We start from the raw sequence: 18,035 nt of genomic DNA, 5'->3' as shown, positions 1-18,035 counted from the left end.
TCGGGGCATATTTGGCCCCCATCGCCACTCCTTTATCCTGCCTGTAGTATTGGCCATCATGCCAAAAAAAGTTGTGGGACGCGGCATATTGTAATAGCTCCATAATGTAGGAGATTTGAACAATCGGGAGTCCTGAATCTCTTTCTAAAAAATATGAAACCGCCTCTAATCCTAGATCATGTGGGATCACAGTATACAAGGAAGTGACATCTGCAGTCACTAACCATAAATCTGGTGTAGGTTGGATGTCAGATAACAAATTTATGACCTGTCTGGTGTCCTTTAAAAAGAAAGGCATGTTTTTCACCAGGGGCTGTAGAAAAAAGTCAATATATTTGCCCACCCGGGACGTCACAGAATCTATACCACTGACTATAGGGCGTCCCGGGGGGCAAACAGGGTACTTATGTATTTTCGGAAGATAATACATGATGGGCACTCGAGGAGCCTTAGGGACCAAAAAGGCCTTTTCTTTTTTATTTAGAATATTGAGACGGGAGCCTTTATTCACAATTTTGACTAGAGCTTTCTTATACTTGTCTCCCGGATTGAGAGGGAGGCGAGTATAAGTATCACCATCATCAAGAATACGTCTCATTTCCAATAGGTAATCCTCTTTGTTTAGGACCACAATACCACCCCCTTTATCCGCGGGGCGAATAAAGAGAAAGATGTTGGAGAAGTCCAAGCCATGTAGAAAGAGGGATTATTTAGAAAGGAAAGGAGAGGATTATGGGGAGATAGAAGACCAAAATTTATTTTGAGCCTATCCCAAATTGATAGGCTATGCTTAGTGACTGGATTTGTAATTGTTCTACGCTGCACTGGTGAGAGCCATAATAGGTTCGAAGTGGAAAGTGGGTCGCATTCAATTGATTCTATTTCATCCCAAAGGGGAACATATCTAGTGGCATGGTATTTTAGGCAGACATGCTAATTGACAGGTGTAGTAATATTTTCGAGAAAATTGGAACGCTCAGGCCCCCACGGAGTCGGGGCATATGAAGGGTGGGTTGGGGTAATCGAGGTTTAAGTTTACCCCATATGAATTGGGCAGTTTTGCGCTGTAGGTTGCGGAAAAAGTATGCAGGGACTTGTATAGGGAGATCTCTAAAAAGGTATAGAATTTTAGGTAATATTGACATCTTAACCAATGTGATTCTACCCATCCAAGCTAGAGGTAAGGAAGACCATTTTTTACATTAGAGCACTTAGCTGAGTTAGCATGGGTGAATAGTTAGCGGCATATAGGTCTGCTGGGTTTGCCGTAAATGAGATCCCTAAATAAAAAAAAAATGTTGTCAACCACGAGAACGGGAGAGTCTTGTAATTGTTTCTGTAAATCAGGAGTTAGCGAAATATTTAAGGCTTTTGATTATTGTTGATTTTTTTTTGAGGCCAGATATTGTACCGAATTTTGTAAGGATGTCGATGAGGTTTGGGGCTGATATTAAGGGGGAGGTTAGAAATATTAGGACATTATCAGCAACCATACATAATTTGTGTTGGTGACCACTGTAATAGGGAGAGTCCCTGTCCCTATGGAAAGGAAGCAAAAACGGACACAAAGGGCCAGATTCACATAGGTTAGTGGATCTTTAGATCCGCCTAACCTATGTGATTTAAGATCTGCCCCCGCAAGTTTTTGAGGCAAGTGGTTAATTCACAAAGCACTTACCTCAAAACTTGCGGCGGCGTATCGTAAATCCCCCTGCGGAATTCAAATTCCGAGGCTAGGGGGAGTGTAGTATTTAAATCAGGCGCGTCCCCACGCCGATTTAACTGCGCATGTGGCGTCCGCGAATTTTCCTGCCGTGCATTGCTCCCAATGACGTCGCTAGGACGTCATTGGTTTCGGCGTGAGCGTAACTTGCGTCCAGCGCTTTTGTGAATTGACTTACGCAAACAACGTAAAATTTCAAAATTCGACGCGGGAACGACAGCCATACTTAACATTGGCTGCGCCTCATAGACCCAGGGGCAACTATACGCCGGAAAAAGCCAAACGCAAACGACGTAAAAAAAAAGCGCCGGGCGGTCGTTCGTTTCGGAATCGGCGTAACTGCTCATTAGCATAATTTTTGCGTAAAAGATAGGGAAGCGCCACCTAGCGGCCGGCCTGGAATTGCAGCCTAAGATCCGACGGTGTAACACAGTTACACCTGTCGGACCTTAGGGATATCTATGCGTAACTGATTCTATGAATCAGTCGCATAAATACGACCGGCACAACTCAGAGATTAGTTAGTTCAAGGGGGCTAAAGTAAGTCCTGAAGTCTGCGAGACAGTGGGCTGGAGAATCCTGTTGTGGCCAGGAGTGGGACAGGTTTAGCAGGTAACTGCATGGCAAAGTAAGCCTAGGAGTCAGGAGGCTTAGCATTTTTTGGTTATGTGAACTTCACTGGAGAAGAACCTCTGCGTGGGAAATCCTATGCATGAACTTTTTGTTTCCTTTTAATAAAAATGAGCCGCCATGCCCTCAAACCTGACAAAAGGCTGCTGTGGACTCACTGAAAACACATTTACCACTAGAGTAACACCCCCATATCACACCATCTAATTCAAGGCCTTTTATATTTGTATTTGATCGTATATGTTGGGCTAGGGGTTCAATTGCTAAGGCGAATAGGAGAGGGGATAATGGGCATCCCTGCCTGGTTCCTCTTTCAATTTTGAAAGGTCAGAACGATATCCCGAGTAGGACACATATGCTTTCGGATTTTGATAGAGAGAGGAAATCCATGTCAGGAACTGCGTTCCGAATCCCTATTTATAAAGAATAGCGTTAAGATAAGACCATGACAAAGAATCGAATGCTTTCTGTATTCTGGATGGAATTAGTAATAGTGACTGCGCTGTGTGGATGGGGAGGGGTAAAACCAAAAAGAGAGTCCCACCAGTTGGGCAGGGTGATCACGTATATCCAATCTAAGCAGTGGGGGTGGGTGGCCTGAGAAATCTTGACAGTGTACAAAAGATATATTTATATCAAAAATAGAAACACAAAATAAAATAACACAATACTATAAATATATGTCCAAGATTGGTACCGCAAGACCAAATTGTTTGTGATCCCGTAAAGTTATGAAGTGCAAAATCCAATGAAATAAAATACAAGTGAAAGTCTCACATTCAGAAAAAAGGTTAAGGGGTGCAGTCCTTAATAGGCTGTGAACAATAATATAGTGAAGAACCAAAAATCCAGTGTTTGAAGAAAGGCAAACTTCGGTGCACACACCTCTAGTGGTATAGGATGCTCACCTCAAGGCCATAGCACGGACAGCCTAGATACCACTTTAAATGTGTTCAAAGGTCCAGCAGGGTTGTTGGCTAGGTGTAATCTCCACATTAGATGGTCATATTGGAAGATAAAGAAAAAGAGGCAAACATGGCGTAGTACTGAAAAGATGGTTTAGGAAATAATGAATCACATGCACATGCACTCACATAGAGGCCGTAAGCAGTGGGCCTATCTCCAACTAACAGCGAGTTCGTACAGTCCAATCAGTGATCTTGATTGTATACTAATCCTCTCCCTTTGATCTCCACCTTGGCGTCCATGGATGCTGGCACAAAGAATGCTCAGGGGGTATAGATGGACAAAGGGAGAAGAAGGCACATAGTACAGCTCCGTGTAAAAAGTATTTCATTAATACTGTAATGCGATCCTCTTTGTTTTGTAGAGGCAGAGGCCATATAGACCTGGGGGTATTGACGGCTAATAAATCTAGGGGAAGATTTTGTTGAGAAGTGCATTTCCTGCAAGCATACCACATGTGCAGATAGTGAAGAGAATGAATGAAAAGCTTTTGTTCATTTTGAGAGGGAGTTGAGGCCCTGAACATTGACTGTTAGTACGTTCAATGGCATCATTATGAAATCTGATTAGGAATTGTGGGTCCTCTAGTAGTTATTAAGCAGTGAGGTAGTACTCTGAACAGTGGCGGCCCGTCCAAAAAAAAACAAAAAGGTCACTTTAAGAGCGTCCGGGCGCCGGACACACGACAGTCTATGGGAAGCTTCCCAGCTTGCAATCAGCTGATTGCAAGCTGGGAAGCTGATTTGCCTGTGTTAAGGGAGTGTTCGGGGGGCAAGTAAGTATGTGGCCTCCTTTTCGATTATTTTATTGGTGGGGAGTCTGAGGATGGATGAAGACTGGGTGGTGCTTTTTGCGGCCACTGTCGCGTCACTTCCGGTTTCTGGCTCAATGCTGTTGTGGAGAGCAGTTGCATCACTCGCTATGGCAGTACGGAGCAGCTCTTCCTCCTCTTGGCTTACCTCCTCCCTGTCCTTTAGCTCCTACACATAGGCGTGCTCCAGGTGGACATCTCTCGCGCTGTGACTGCCCCCAGGTAAGTAGATTCAGACCTCTCTCTGGGAAACCTGCAGTGCTCTGGCTTGACTTTAGTGACTTGTTATGTCATGTGACTTTTCTCAGCTTTGCCATCCTGTGTACTCCGAGGAACTGACAGGTCAGCAGATTAGCGATCTCAAGAATGTGAGGAGAGAATGTGATTCAGCGACAGCATCAGTTTTAATCCCTACCAGGCATATTTTTGGAGATGGTGGACAAGTGCAGGAACAAGAAGGCAACCTGTAGGGGCATGGGGGGGGGGGGATATGTACACTGAGGATGCAATACATGAAGGGATGTGTAAAAGGAAGGGGGGTAAATGTGGGCAAGAGGGGGAATTGTGTACAGGGAGGGTGTACTACATACAGAGAGGGGGTAATATGTACAAGGAGGGGGTTAACATGTACAGGAGGGGTTAATATGTACAGGGGGGGTTAATATTCACAGGAGGGTGTAATATGTACATGGAGGGGGGTAATATGTACAGAGGGATGGGAAAATATGCACAGGGGGGTAATATGTACAGGGGGGATGGGGAAATATGTACAGGTGGGTGTAATATGTGCAGGAGAGGGTAATATGTATAGGTGGGTGTACTATGTACAAGGAGGGGGAAAATATGTACAGGAGGGGTTAATATGTAGAGGGGGGGTATGTACAGGAGGATGTAATATGTACAGGGAGGGGAGTTAATTTGTACAGGAGGGGGTAATATGTGCGGGGGGGTGGCGTAATATGTACAGGGGGTAATATGTACAGGGGGTAATATGTACGGGGGGTAAAATGTACAGGTGGGTGTAATATGTACAGGGAGGGGGGGGGGTAATATGTACAGGTGGGTGTAATATGTACAGGGAGGAGGGCAATATGTACTCTGTGCTGTGATGCTGGGGCTGTATACTCTGTGCTGCGATGCTGGGGTTGTATACTCTGTGCTGCGATGCTGGGGCTGTATACTCTGTGCTGCGATGCTGGGGCTGTATACTCTGTGCTGCGATGCTGGGGCTGTATACTCTGTGCTGCGATGCTGGGGCTGTATACTCTGTGCTGCGATGCTGGGGCTTTATACTCTGTGCTGCGATGCTGGGGCTGTATACTCTGTGCTGCGATGCTGGGGCTGTATACTCTGTGCTGCGATGCTGGGGCTGTATACTTGTGCTGTGATGCTGGGGCTGTATACTTCTTCCACTATGGGTGTAAGCAAGTGGAATACAGGAGACGTAGTGAGTATTCTATAAGGGGTGGGGCTTTTGGGAAGTGGGATGGATCAAAAAAGAGGGGCAGGGTCTGGTGCCCCCCCCATCCTAAAACTTCACCAGCCACCACTGACTCTGGAGGAGTAGGGGATAGGGAAGAAAGGGGGAAGATAGTTAAGTGAAGTTTTAAATAGACTTAAGCAAGTAAACAAAAAAGAATAAAAGGGGGGGGGTAATTTATATTAGGACTTAAAAAAGAGAAGCTATATTAAATAAGTAGGAATATGGCTCCGAAATAGTATCCAGAGGGTGGTGAAGATCCACCAGCCTGTGGGTACAACTAGTCCAAAGAGTGTCCGGTAAAAAAAAAATCTGGCTACTCGAGGATCAAGTGAGAGATGCAGTGAATTGTCTCCGGGACAAAGACAGCCTCTGTTAAAAATTATACAATCAGTTTATCAAACTTAACGAGTCACTTAATATAACAATAGCTATATACTATCAATGAGAGAAACTGACAAAATGTCAGTAGAAACTTGAAAACTTATAATTATCAGACTTAAGGTAACAGTGAAAATAAATTATTAACTTGCATTATGTTGGTAAAATCCGGTTGGTATGGGGCAAGCGCAGTTATGCAAGCAAAATCCCTTAACTTACTCGAGGAAGGGGAACAACATATAATTTTATATTCAAGAGGTTAATCAGGTTGGATTAAGCTACCAGGAGTATGTTTCTGCTAATCCTTATTACCTTAAGAATGATAAGCAAGAGCAGTAAAGTAAAATTTAATAAAATTTCATAATCCTAGTGAATTCTCTAGGAGTATTACATTTTGGTTTTGTGTGGAGAAATATATCACACTTAATAAGGTTATTCATAGATCATTTAATGATGGAAAGCCCATCAAAGAATAAAGAATATTATCTATCCCCAAGGATTATTGATCTTTTTAGTCATCAGGTATGTAGTGACAACAAGGTGTAATTATAACTTATGCTATATAACCATAGGAGAACTTTCAGTCCATTTGATCTTCAGAACCAGGTTGTGGTGTTGCAAAGCAGCTCCGATTATGGGTACTGAAGTTGACTTGGTAAATCTTGGGCGAATTGGATGATGCTCGGCATTTGGATCCTTCAGCAGAATTTTCTGGAATTGTCAGGCGAAGATCCTGGATTGCAGTTAGGAGGTCATCAACTGTTTTGCAAGTGTATGTGGTACCTTTGCAAGAGAAACGTAATGCAAATGGAAAACTCCAGCGATATGGGATGTGGTGGTGTTGGAGTATTAGGAGATGTGGTTTCATCGCTTTTTGTTTGAGAAGAGTTTGTTGTGAAAAGTCATGGAAAATTTATAGCGGTGCCCTTATTACGGGCAGCTTCCATCAGTTGTTCCTTGGTGCGGAAATAATGTAGCTTTAGTACCATATCTCTGGGAGGGGACATCTTATTTTTTGGGAGCTAAAGTTCTGTGGATTCTGTCCATCTCCAGACACTCTATAGGAATTGATGGGGCAAACTCCTAAAATAGAGCAGTTACTGTGGACTGTAGATCTATTATCACCTCCGGTATACCACGGATGCGTAAATTAGATCTCCTGGCTCTGCTCTCAAAGTCTTCCAGACGTGTATAAAGGGAAGAATTTTCTTCCCTAAGGGCTTCTAGCTCATCTGTATGAGTAATAGTGATATTATTAATTTCCTCCATCTTATGTTCCAGCACTGATGTGCGGCGTCCCACCTCACAAATTTCCCTGAGTTTCTCAGTTATAGTATCTGAGGTATTTTGGAGGGCTTTTTGTAAAACTCTCTCAAACTGACTAAGAAGGTCTGAGCCTTGTGGGATATTCTGTAGAGCAGTGTTTTTCAACCTTTTTTTTTAACCAAGGCACCCTTTAAAATCTGTCAGGATCTCAAGGCACACCAAACCAAAAATGTGGAAAAAATTGAATTGTTACTTACATCAATGGGATACTTGAGCCTGGGACGATTGACACAACCGCTCTATTCTGGCAGGAAAGGATTAGAGACAGACACAGAGCTCCTGGTCCACAGCCCTAAGTCTCTCTCTATACTTGTTCTTGATATAAGTTAGGCTTGAAAAGCTCAGTTCACACAAGTAAGTAGTAGAGAAGGGTAGCAGAATTGCGGTACTTGAAACTACTGAGTACTCACTATTCAACGATAACCAAAACTTCTTGAAATTTGATTTTTAATGTGCGATCTTCCCTTATCTCTGCCAGTTGCTCTTGCGCCGCTAGTGCAAGACTTTTGAGCTATCCAATGCACATGAACTCCAAGGGTTACGGGCCCAGTCAAACTCTGCAAAAGCTTCAGATGGAAAATAGTGACTAAATCTTTCATCAAGAATTTGTAGGTGTTGAGAGATAAGATCAGAAAGTGTGCTGCCATTTGAATGTGCATTGCACAGGGGAAACATCTCAAGGCTGCCCTGTTCTACAAAGGAGCGCCAGAGTGTCTGCTTTGATCTGAAGCCACGTAATTTGTCAGACAAGGTGAGAAGATTTTCTTCTTTACCTTGTGTAACGAGACCCTTGCTCGCTTCCGCTCTCCCGACACTCCTCTGCTACTATTGAGTCAGCTTGCAGATCGCAACGTCTGATGGTTCGGTTATCCAAGGCTCCGGGATCCGAACTACAGCTATGTGCCGTTCGGGATCCATAAGAACAAAACACCAGGCAGGCTGTATGTAAGTTCAAACAGGAAGACCTTTATTGGAAGTACACAACACACTTTTAAACAGAATTTGGAACATCCCGCCCCCAACAATCGCTTTCCTATTGGTCAATTGTAAAGTACATTGAGTTCTCCTTCAGGTCCTCATAACCATGCAAATGAGGACTTAAACATGAGTCAGCCGGGATTGGTCCGATAGCTTGAATGGAGGGACTCTTATGTGTATTGAGACAGAAGCCCCAGGGGGCAATCAATGTGCACAATAGCCAGACACAGAACAATGGAGCCGTCTGGCCTTAAGACAGAGCAGAAGACCCCCCCACTGTGTAACAGATTTCAAAGAGATACCCTTCAGCATTCCAAGGTCCATGACACCTTGCATTTTAGCACTCAGTTCATTCAGATGTCTAAAAATGTCGGTCAGGTATGCAAGTTTCGCACACCATTGCGTGTCTTCCATCAATTCTGCATATGCAGACTTCTGTCCTATTAGAAATGTTCTGATTTCCTCTCTTAACTCGTATACTCGGTCCAAGACTTTTCCCCGTTAAAAGCCAGCGGACTGCTGTGTGACAACAAGCTATGATGCTCTGCTCCCATTTCTGCGCACAGAATTGAAAACATACGTGTCTTCAAGGGCCGCATTTTTATGTAATTTACAATGTTCACTGCTCCATCCAGTACATCTTACAGTTCTTGTGGCAGGGTCTTTGCAACTAGTGCCTCCCTGTGAAGAAAGCAGTGAGTGTTTCGCACACTTGGGTTTTGAACTCTTAGTCTGCTGATGAAGCCCTTGACACTACCCATCATGACAGCAGCGCCATCAGTGCAGACACTAATACAGATCTTCCAGCTTAATCCGCCCTGTTCAAGATACTCCGTTGTCACACGATGAATCTCCTCTCCACTTGTTTTATCATGTATCGGTTTGCAACAAAAAAAAAGTCTCCCTGATATGGTCCTCATCTATGAATCGAACATTTGCCAAGAGCTGAGCATGCCCACTTATGTCAGTGGATTCATCGACTTGTAAGGAAATTCTCCCAGTAGATCTGATTTTTTCAAAAAACAGGTTTTCAATATCTGCAGACATGTCATTGATTCGCCTTCCAATGGTACTGTCAGACAGTGGAACTTTTGCTATTTCTTTTGCTGCTTGTGGGCCTAGCATTTTGTTGACAATAGCTGTGCATGCTGGCAAAATGACCGTTTCCACAATTGTGTGTGGCTTCTTAGCTTTAGCTACTATCTCGGCCACTAAATAGCTAGCCTCCAGTGCTTTCTCTGACACTTTTGCACTCTTAATCATGACTTGCTTTTGTCGTTTGTGTTGACTTTTCAAACAAATGAAATATTCTGGTTCCTTGCTGGCTAGTGATGGATGATTTGTTGTCAGGTGTCGTTTAAGTTTGCTTGGAACCATTGCTTCATTTGATAATTTCATACCACATATCAGACACATAGGGAGAGGGCATGATGAAACCCCTGTACAGATGAAACCATATGACAGGTATCTATCATCATACTGTCTTTTCCTTGTCTTGGTGCTGGCCTCCACTACCCTCTCTGCTGAGGTACTTGTGGATGATGAAGTTGATGCCTCCAAATCAGAGCTGGGTACTGGAGCCTTTCTTTGCAAAAAACGATCCATGCTAAACCTTTTAGTAGTTTGTAGCCACTGAGTTCTGTATTCTGTAATGCAGAGTACAGATTTAAGTACATTGTACCACACTAGGGGGTGATCGTTGCCATTTTTATGCCACATGGTATTTTGCACAGTGGTTTTGCAAACACATTTATTTATTTTTAAATATCACTTCAATTAATTAAAACAAAACACAATATATACCCCAATTTTTGGGTATACAGGCGGTCCCCTACTTACAAACATCCGACTTACAAACGACTCCTACTTGCAAACGGAGGAAGACAACAGGAAGTGAGAGGAAATCTACCCCTAGAAAGGGAAATTCTCTCCTGTAAGAGTTAATATGGGAAAAAGGTGTCTCCTCTCCACTGATGCTTTATCACCAATCCCTGTTTCCCTAATTACGCCACATTTTCAAAATCCAATTGTCATTGGGACAGGAAGTGAGGTGAACTCTTCTAAACATGGGCACAGACAGCAAAACAAATGTTACAGGGGTGATAACCGTTGCTATGTTATCCAAAAAGCTTAAAATTTTATTTTTTGGCTGGAGATACACTAACAAAATGTACCTGTTCCAAATTACAAACAGATTCAAATTAAGAACAAGCCTACAGTCCCTATCTTGTTTGTAACCCGGGGACCGCCTGTAGTGTGAAAGATTATGTTATGGCGGGTAAATAGATACCCAACATGTCATACTTTAAAATTGCGCACACTCATGGAATGGTGACAAACTACAGTACCTAAAAATCTCCATAAGCAACGCTTTAAAAACCTTTACAGGTTACATGTTTAGAGCTAAAGAGGAGGTCTAGCACTAGAATTATTGCACTCGCTCTAACATCTGCGGTGTTACCTCACATGTGTGGTGCGAATACTGTTTACATATGCGTGTGCGACTTGCATAAGGATGGGGGGGGGGGGTGCTTAAAAAAAATGTTGTCTTATTTATAATTTTTCTTTTCCCTGTCCCTTTTACATTTTTTTTTTTTTAATATCACTTTTATTCCTATTACAAGGGATGTAAACATCCCTTGTAAAAGATATAAGCATGATAGGTCCTCTTTATGGAGAGATCTGAGTCAAAAAGACCTCATCTCTCTCCTTTACCTTTTTAATCTTTTGCTTTAAAAAAACAAATAAAAATTGTTTACTTCCAGCCTGGACCAGAAGTCATGGCATTGCTCCGGTCCTTCAAGGGGGGGATCTATTCTTTCATTGCCTCTTGGACTAGCCGGCCACACCATTGGATTGTATCTCAGGCGAGACGGTGGGAGCGGGGGACATCCCCTCCTGACGCTTAAGAGCCACTCGGAACGCTTTCATGAGAAAGCCAGCCATTGTCTGTAAAAAAGCAATACCACGGTTATGGCTGATATCTTCAGCGATAACCCCCGGCAAACAATTTAAAATCTGTAATTTTGTGCTTCTGTGGGGGGAAAAAAAAAAACTACATAACACTTGTTACAATTAGGACACTTTTACATTGACTCATGCCATTGCAGGCATGGTGATATATATTTTGTATATATAAAAAAATGGGCTATGTGGGTTATTATTGATAATGATAACTGTATACTTCAATACTGCAGTTTGGCCGCAGCGCAGGTGTAGCGCAGTATACCTGCGGTTTTCATGTGGTTTCTCATAAACTTATATTATGTAGTACATTTTTGGCACATTTGAGAAAAGCACACCAAAAATTAGGGACATAATAGAAGTCTGATGCCGCGTACACACCATCACTTTATGTGATGAAAAAAAAACGACGTTTTTAAAAACGTCACTTCAAATGACCGTGTGTGGGGGAAAACTTCGTTTTATGTCTTCTGAAAAACGACAAAAAAAAATTGAAGCATGCTTCAATTTTATGTGTCGTTTTTCAAAACGTCGTTTTTTACATCACAGAAATTGACCGTGTGTAGCAAAAAACATTGTTTAAAACAACGTTTTTACACCCGCGCATGCCCAGAAGCTAGTTATGAAGCAAGCTTCAATGGGAAAAAGTGGTGAACGTAACCTCACTTTGCTAGAACATTGTGAGAAAAAACGATGGTGTGTAGGCAACTTCGTCTTTGAAAATTGAAGTTTCAAAAACGTCGTTTTTTACTTCACAGAAAATTACGTTTTTTTTCATCACATAAAGTGATGGTGTGTATGCGGCATTAGAAACCACGTGAAAACGGCAGGTACACTGCGCTGCCGCCAAACTGCAGTATTGAAATATACATTTATTATTATCAATAATAACCCACCCACCTGTATAGTAGGTGTTTGTGATATTGTGTTTTTAGCACGACAGCATCGCGCTGATTCTCGGCGACATGGTGCCGAGATCTCGCCGACATCTCGCACTCACTGGAATAGTGACAGCACATCCCAGAAAGTGCATCATAGAAGCGACGGGAGATCCGACTTGGATTCCCGCCAATTCTACACGTGTGCGGCGTTTGTTATGAATCCTGAGGGGGAAGTCCCCGCCGGATTTTAAATAAAAATCCGGCATGGGTTCCCCCCTCAGGAGCATACCGGGCCCTTAGGTCTGTTATGGGTTGTAAGGAGAGCCCCCCTACGCCGAAAAAAACGGCGTAGGAGGTCCCCCTACAATCCATACCAGACCCGTATCCAAAGCATGCTACCCGGCCGGCCAGGAAGGGAGTGGGGACGAGCGAGCGCCCCCCCCCCCCTCCTGAGCCGTACCAGGCTGCATGCCCTCAACATGGGGGGGTTGGGTGCTCTGGGGCAGGGGGGCGCACTGCGGGGCCCCCCACCTCAGAGCACCCTGTCCCCATGTTGATGAGGACAGGGCCCCTTCCCGACAACCCTGGCCGTTGGTTGTCGGGGTATGCGGGCGGGAGGCTTATCGGAATCTGGGAGCCCCCTTTAATAAGGGGGCCCCCAGATACCGGCCCCCCACCCTAAGTGAATGGATATGGGGTACATCGTACCCCTAACCATTCACCTGTGGGAAAAATGTCAAAGTTAATAAATACACCACACAAGGGTTTTTAAAATAATTTATTTTTCTGCTCCGGAGGCTCCCCCTGTCTTCTTTATTAGCTCTTTTACCAGGGGGAGCTTCTTCTTTGACGTCTTCGGGTGGGTGGGGGCCGCCGTCTGGTTCTCTTCCACCGCCGGGGGGGGTCGGTTTTAAAAAAGCCCACACCCCCCGGCGGGTTTCCTCCGGCGTCTTCGGCGGGGGGGCTTCTTCTCCCGCTATCCCGACGGGTCTTCTCCGCTATCCGGGGGGGTCTTCTCCGCTCTCCGGGGGTCTCCTTCTATGTTCGCCGTTCTCCGCTGTTGACTTGGCGCACCCCGGTTCTTCCTCTCGCTGTCCGGTGCCTTCTTCTTCCGTGATGTACGTCTTCTTCTCCTTCCGTGCTGTGAGTTCTTCTTCCGTGCTGTGACGTCATGTTCTTCACTTCTCTTCTTCTCCCGATGTTGACACGTCGCCTTTCCTCGCTGAAATGACTGGTGCGCGGCTTGCATCGGATTTATATAGACCTCACAATCCCATCATGCTCTGGTACCTACCCATGTGATACCTACCCACGTTGGTAGGTATCACATGGGTAGGTACAGAGCATGATGGGACTGTGAGGCCTATATAGGTCCGATGCAAGCTGCGCACCTGCCATTTCAGCGAGAAGAGCCGGCGTGTCAACATCTGGGGAAGAGAAGAAGATGACGTCACAGCCCGGAAGAAGAAGAATACGTCACAGCACGGAAGAAGAAGATAGACGTTCAGCGCTGAAGGAGAAGGCACTGGACAGCTGGAGGAAGAACCGGGGTGTGCCGAGTCAACTGCGGAGAGCGGCAAACATAGAAGGAGACCCCCGGCGAGCGGAGAAGACCCCCCGGATAGCGGAGAAGACCCGTCGGGATAGCGGAAGAAGAAGCCCCCCCCGCCGAAGACGCCGGAGGAAACCCGCAGGGGGGTGGGGGCTTTTTTAAAAGTGACCCCCCCGGCGATGGAAGAGAACCAGACGGCGGCCCCCACCCACCCGAAGACGTCAAAGAAGAAGCTCCCCCTGGTAAAAGAGCTAATAAAGAAGACAGGGGGAGCCTCCAGAGCAGAAAAATAAATTATTTTAAAAACCCTTGTGTGGTGTGTTTATTAACTTTGACATTTTTCCTACAGGTGAATGGTTAGGGGTACGATGTACCCCATATCCATTCACTTAGGGTGGGGGGCCGGTATCTGGGGGCCTCCTTATTAAAGGGGGCTCCCAGATTCCGATAAGCCTCCCGCCCGCATACCCCGACAACCAACGGCCAGGGTTGTCGGGAAGGGGCCCTGTCCTCATCAACATGGGGACAGGGTGCTCTGAGGTGGGGGGCCGCAGTGCGCCCCCCTGCCCCAGAGCACCCAACCCCCCCATGTTGAGGGCATGCAGCCTGGTACGGCTCAGGAGGGGGCGCTCGCTCGTCCCCACTCCTTTCCTGGCCGGCCGTGTAGCGTGCTTTGGATATGGTTCTGGTATGGATTGTAGGGGGACCCCCTACGCCGTTTTTTTGGCGTAGGGGGGGGCTCTCCTTACAACCCATAACAGACCTAAGGGCCCGGTATGCTCCTGAGGGGGGAACCCATGCCGGATTTTTATTTAAAATCCGGCGGGGACTTCCCCCTCAGGATTCATAACAAACGCCGCACACGTGTAGAATTGGCGGGAATCCAAGTCGGATCTCCCGTCGCTTCTATGACGGCTTTGTCTCTATCGCGGCAAGCCAGCTCGGCGCTGGCTCCCGCGATGGGGCTCGTAGGTGCTCAATCTCGCCGAGAAAGGGAGCGAGATTGACACAATATCTGCAATGAAGTGAGTCACTGTGCAAGTGCCAAGTGTTATGTAGTTTTTTTGTTTTTTTTTTAATATACACCATGCCTGTAATAAAACTATTACGCTTTTTACATTGATAGTGACATCACCTCTATTATTCTACTCGTTCTTCTTCCCCTACTCATTCTTCTTCCCCCTCAGGGAAAAGCGTGCCAGGCAGAGTTTACTGGTACCTACGGCTCTCACGTCACAGATAACAATGCATGCGCCCGACCCTCCCATAGCAACCGATGACGTATTCGGTTGGCAAGACGCGCTTGGGAGGCCCGCACAGCCAGCACAGATTTTAGAGTGCCGAGAAGTGAGTTTTACACAGCGGACCGGCACCGCTGTAAAGACGAATGTTAACAAAGTGCCCAGCAGTAGCTGTTACATCAGATAGCAGCCATAGCTGCCTATATTGGGGGTAATTTTGCGGCGGCACACCTGGGGACCACGGCACACTGATTGAGAAACGTTGCTGTAGAGTAATAGGTATTAACCCAAAATCATAATCTGGGTCAATAAGCTGTGATGGAGAAGAATTAGAAGAGTTAGAGGAGTTCCTCATCTGTTTCTGTCTCTGAGGTAATGCAGAGCTGGAGGGTGACACTGCCGCCATTTTAGCTGCTGTTTTCACCTGAGCTTCTAAGCTTTTGACTTGCTTCAATTTAGCTTTTCTTCAACTATACATACTATGTCTGTGAGCCCAGCAGTCTTAATAACAGATGGGCTACCTTGGAGATGCTGTATTTGACTGTGATTTGGGTCAATGAGACTATATTCTTCCCGGTGAGAATGGAGCTCTAAGCAGCCATGTCTGGTCAGCAGCTTCGCACATGCGCCTCTCCTCACTGATGTTGTTTTTATTGTCACCAGGGAGACTGGAGTCTTTGGCAGCCCCCATGTTATTACCTGTCCCCTTCAAATTGGTTATTTGCCCTTACACAATTTTGGTGCAGCACTTTATATGCAAAATCTTCTCTTGTGTCTCATGGCAGCCATGGTCTATGTCATGGCACTAGTACTTGTATATTGTTTGTTTTTTCTAGCTATGTGGCTTTAGTATTTTAGTTTTTTTTTCATAATTGTTCCCTTTATGTTTCTTCATAACTGCTTATTAACAGCACACACTTAATTCAATCCATCATCTAAACTGTATTTTAAGGTGGTAACTTCTTTGCCCCCTTTGTTGTGATTTTTTATTTTTTTTTGTGCTGCCAATTGACCTTAGCTCAGCCTGCCCATATTAAATAGAATTATGTGACTCCATCACTATGTTCATTGTGAAGATGTGACACACAGTTGTGCAATCAGGGCAAACATTGCCATACCTTCTCTGTTATGTGTGATTCTTATATTGTCAGCACCACCTAGTAGTCATAATGTGTTTTTTGCAGAAATACCTAAATCAGAAAAAAAAAAGTACTGTAGCCAGAAGATGGTGCTGATATAGGAATTAAACACAATAGAGGAAGTACGGCAATCGTTGCCTTGATTGTGTGGATGTTTGTCACATGCACACAATCAATGTTTTTCATATAGACCCCCTAGTGGGTGTTTTGGGGATGAGATTAAGGGGCACAACTCTTTGCACATTAATTTGCCTCATTACCTTGACAAGAATGGACTGCGATCCTTTGAACCTTTGAACTGAAAACTCCTCCTATATGAACACATGCTCTTGATACTCTTGCTCAAAACTTGTGAGTGCCTCTTACTTTCTATACATTTATCTATAAAACATTTCTTTGTAATGTATTGATGTTGATGTGTGAACACATTATGTTTCCAATGTTATATACTTAGATCAAAAGCTTTGTACAGTTCCAATGACACCAAATGGACATCTGGAAAGCACCCCCATAACAAGCCAACAGATCACTGGTGGAGTCATGAATACATCTAGAAATTCCCTACAAAGAGATCAAGTACTTGTAGCTGTAAACTGCAGGAAAAGCAGCATTATGTCGCTTGGCCGCATAACCTATGATCAGAGACCACAAGTAAGGGAAAAAAATCTTGTTTGCATCTTTTAATATAGCAGATTTTGCATACTATCAAACAATGAACATAGTTAACAGTACAGTTACCGAACAAATATATTGGACTCACAAATAATATATTCATATAGCTATATACATTAGATCTTTCTTCCAGTGTATATATATATATATATATATATATATATATATACACACACAGTGAGTGTGTGTGCGTGTGTATTTTTTTTTTTGCATGCTAAGTACTATATATATCAGGGGTGCCCAACCAGTGGCCCGGGGGCCACATGTGACCCCCCGAGCTCTCTGATGTGGCCCGCGACCTCCTGCTCTGGGATGGCAGGTTGTTGACCCACCAGCCCAGAGAATCGGTGTTGTGAAGCAAGCGGGTGCAGAGCAGAGCCGCATAAGCCAATGCTTCCTGTAAAGCGCCAACTCCTGTCATAGGCAGAGTGAAATCAAATGCACTCTGCCTGGGACAGCAATAGCTGGCAATACCTGAATGGGAGACTGTTATTAAAGGTAGTGTTTATTACTAAACTCAAAGTGTATCTATGGGCATATCTGTTCTGCAGTGGTTACTGGGCTCCTTTCAAACTGATCCGCAGGTGCAGTGCAGAACACCTGTGGGTTACCTGCACTTTGCCATAGACTTCTATTATTACCTGTGGGTTTGGTGCACTTCAGAAAATGCACTACAACTGCAGGATATAATAGAAGTCTATGGCAAAGTGCAGCTAAGCCACAGGTGCACTGCGCTGCACCCTTGGTGTGGGTAAACCACATTGCATCAGTGTGAGAGCAGCCTTAGGCCTCTTTGACATTAACAGTCCAACCTAATCGGACCCCCTGGTCACCTCTTTTGAGCCACAGATGTAAACAATCTTGTGGCCATATACCCACCTACCTCCAATTTAATCTGCTAAAAAAAAAAAAAACAGAAGGGGGGATCCGTCCCCTTCCGACTGGGCAGATCGGATCAGAGGGCTCATAGAGTAGAGTGGGCTGTGTCCATGTCCACTCTGCATATGGAGAGTGGACATGGACCTGCCATCCGCCCGCTCCGCTCAATGACAATACAATGCAGTCAATTAAAGTGGTGCAGTATTCAGTTCATTTATATTTAAACCCTTTCAGGTCTTGGGGTAATCAAAACCATTGTGACCACACCAAATTTTGAAGTTTGGATATGCATCGGTTTACTCAAAAACGTTAAGCTACTTTTCATACCAACATCATTTTCACTCTTTTTTTTTAGAACATATATGACCTTTTTTAGGTCATTTGTTTTCAAAATACCCTTAGTATATTTGTT

The 18,035-nt window shown here is 44.6% G+C and overlaps 1 protein-coding gene across 1 annotated transcript in view; it reads left to right on the top strand.

Annotated features, from left to right (window-relative positions):
- CACNA1I (calcium voltage-gated channel subunit alpha1 I) overlaps positions 1 to 18,035 on the top strand; it is a 2,078,868-nt gene that overhangs the window by 1,097,924 nt on the left and 962,909 nt on the right. Inside the window, 1 exon segment of the mRNA XM_040359583.1 lies at positions 16,527 to 16,723. Within this exon segment, the coding sequence (XP_040215517.1) occupies positions 16,527 to 16,723 (197 nt within the window).

This window comes from Rana temporaria, chromosome 7 (genome assembly GCF_905171775.1).
Source record: "Rana temporaria chromosome 7, aRanTem1.1, whole genome shotgun sequence".
NCBI classification, from domain to species: domain Eukaryota; kingdom Metazoa; phylum Chordata; class Amphibia; order Anura; family Ranidae; genus Rana; species Rana temporaria.
Note: the sequence above shows the minus strand (reverse complement) of the source record. Positions and strands in the feature narration are given on the sequence as shown.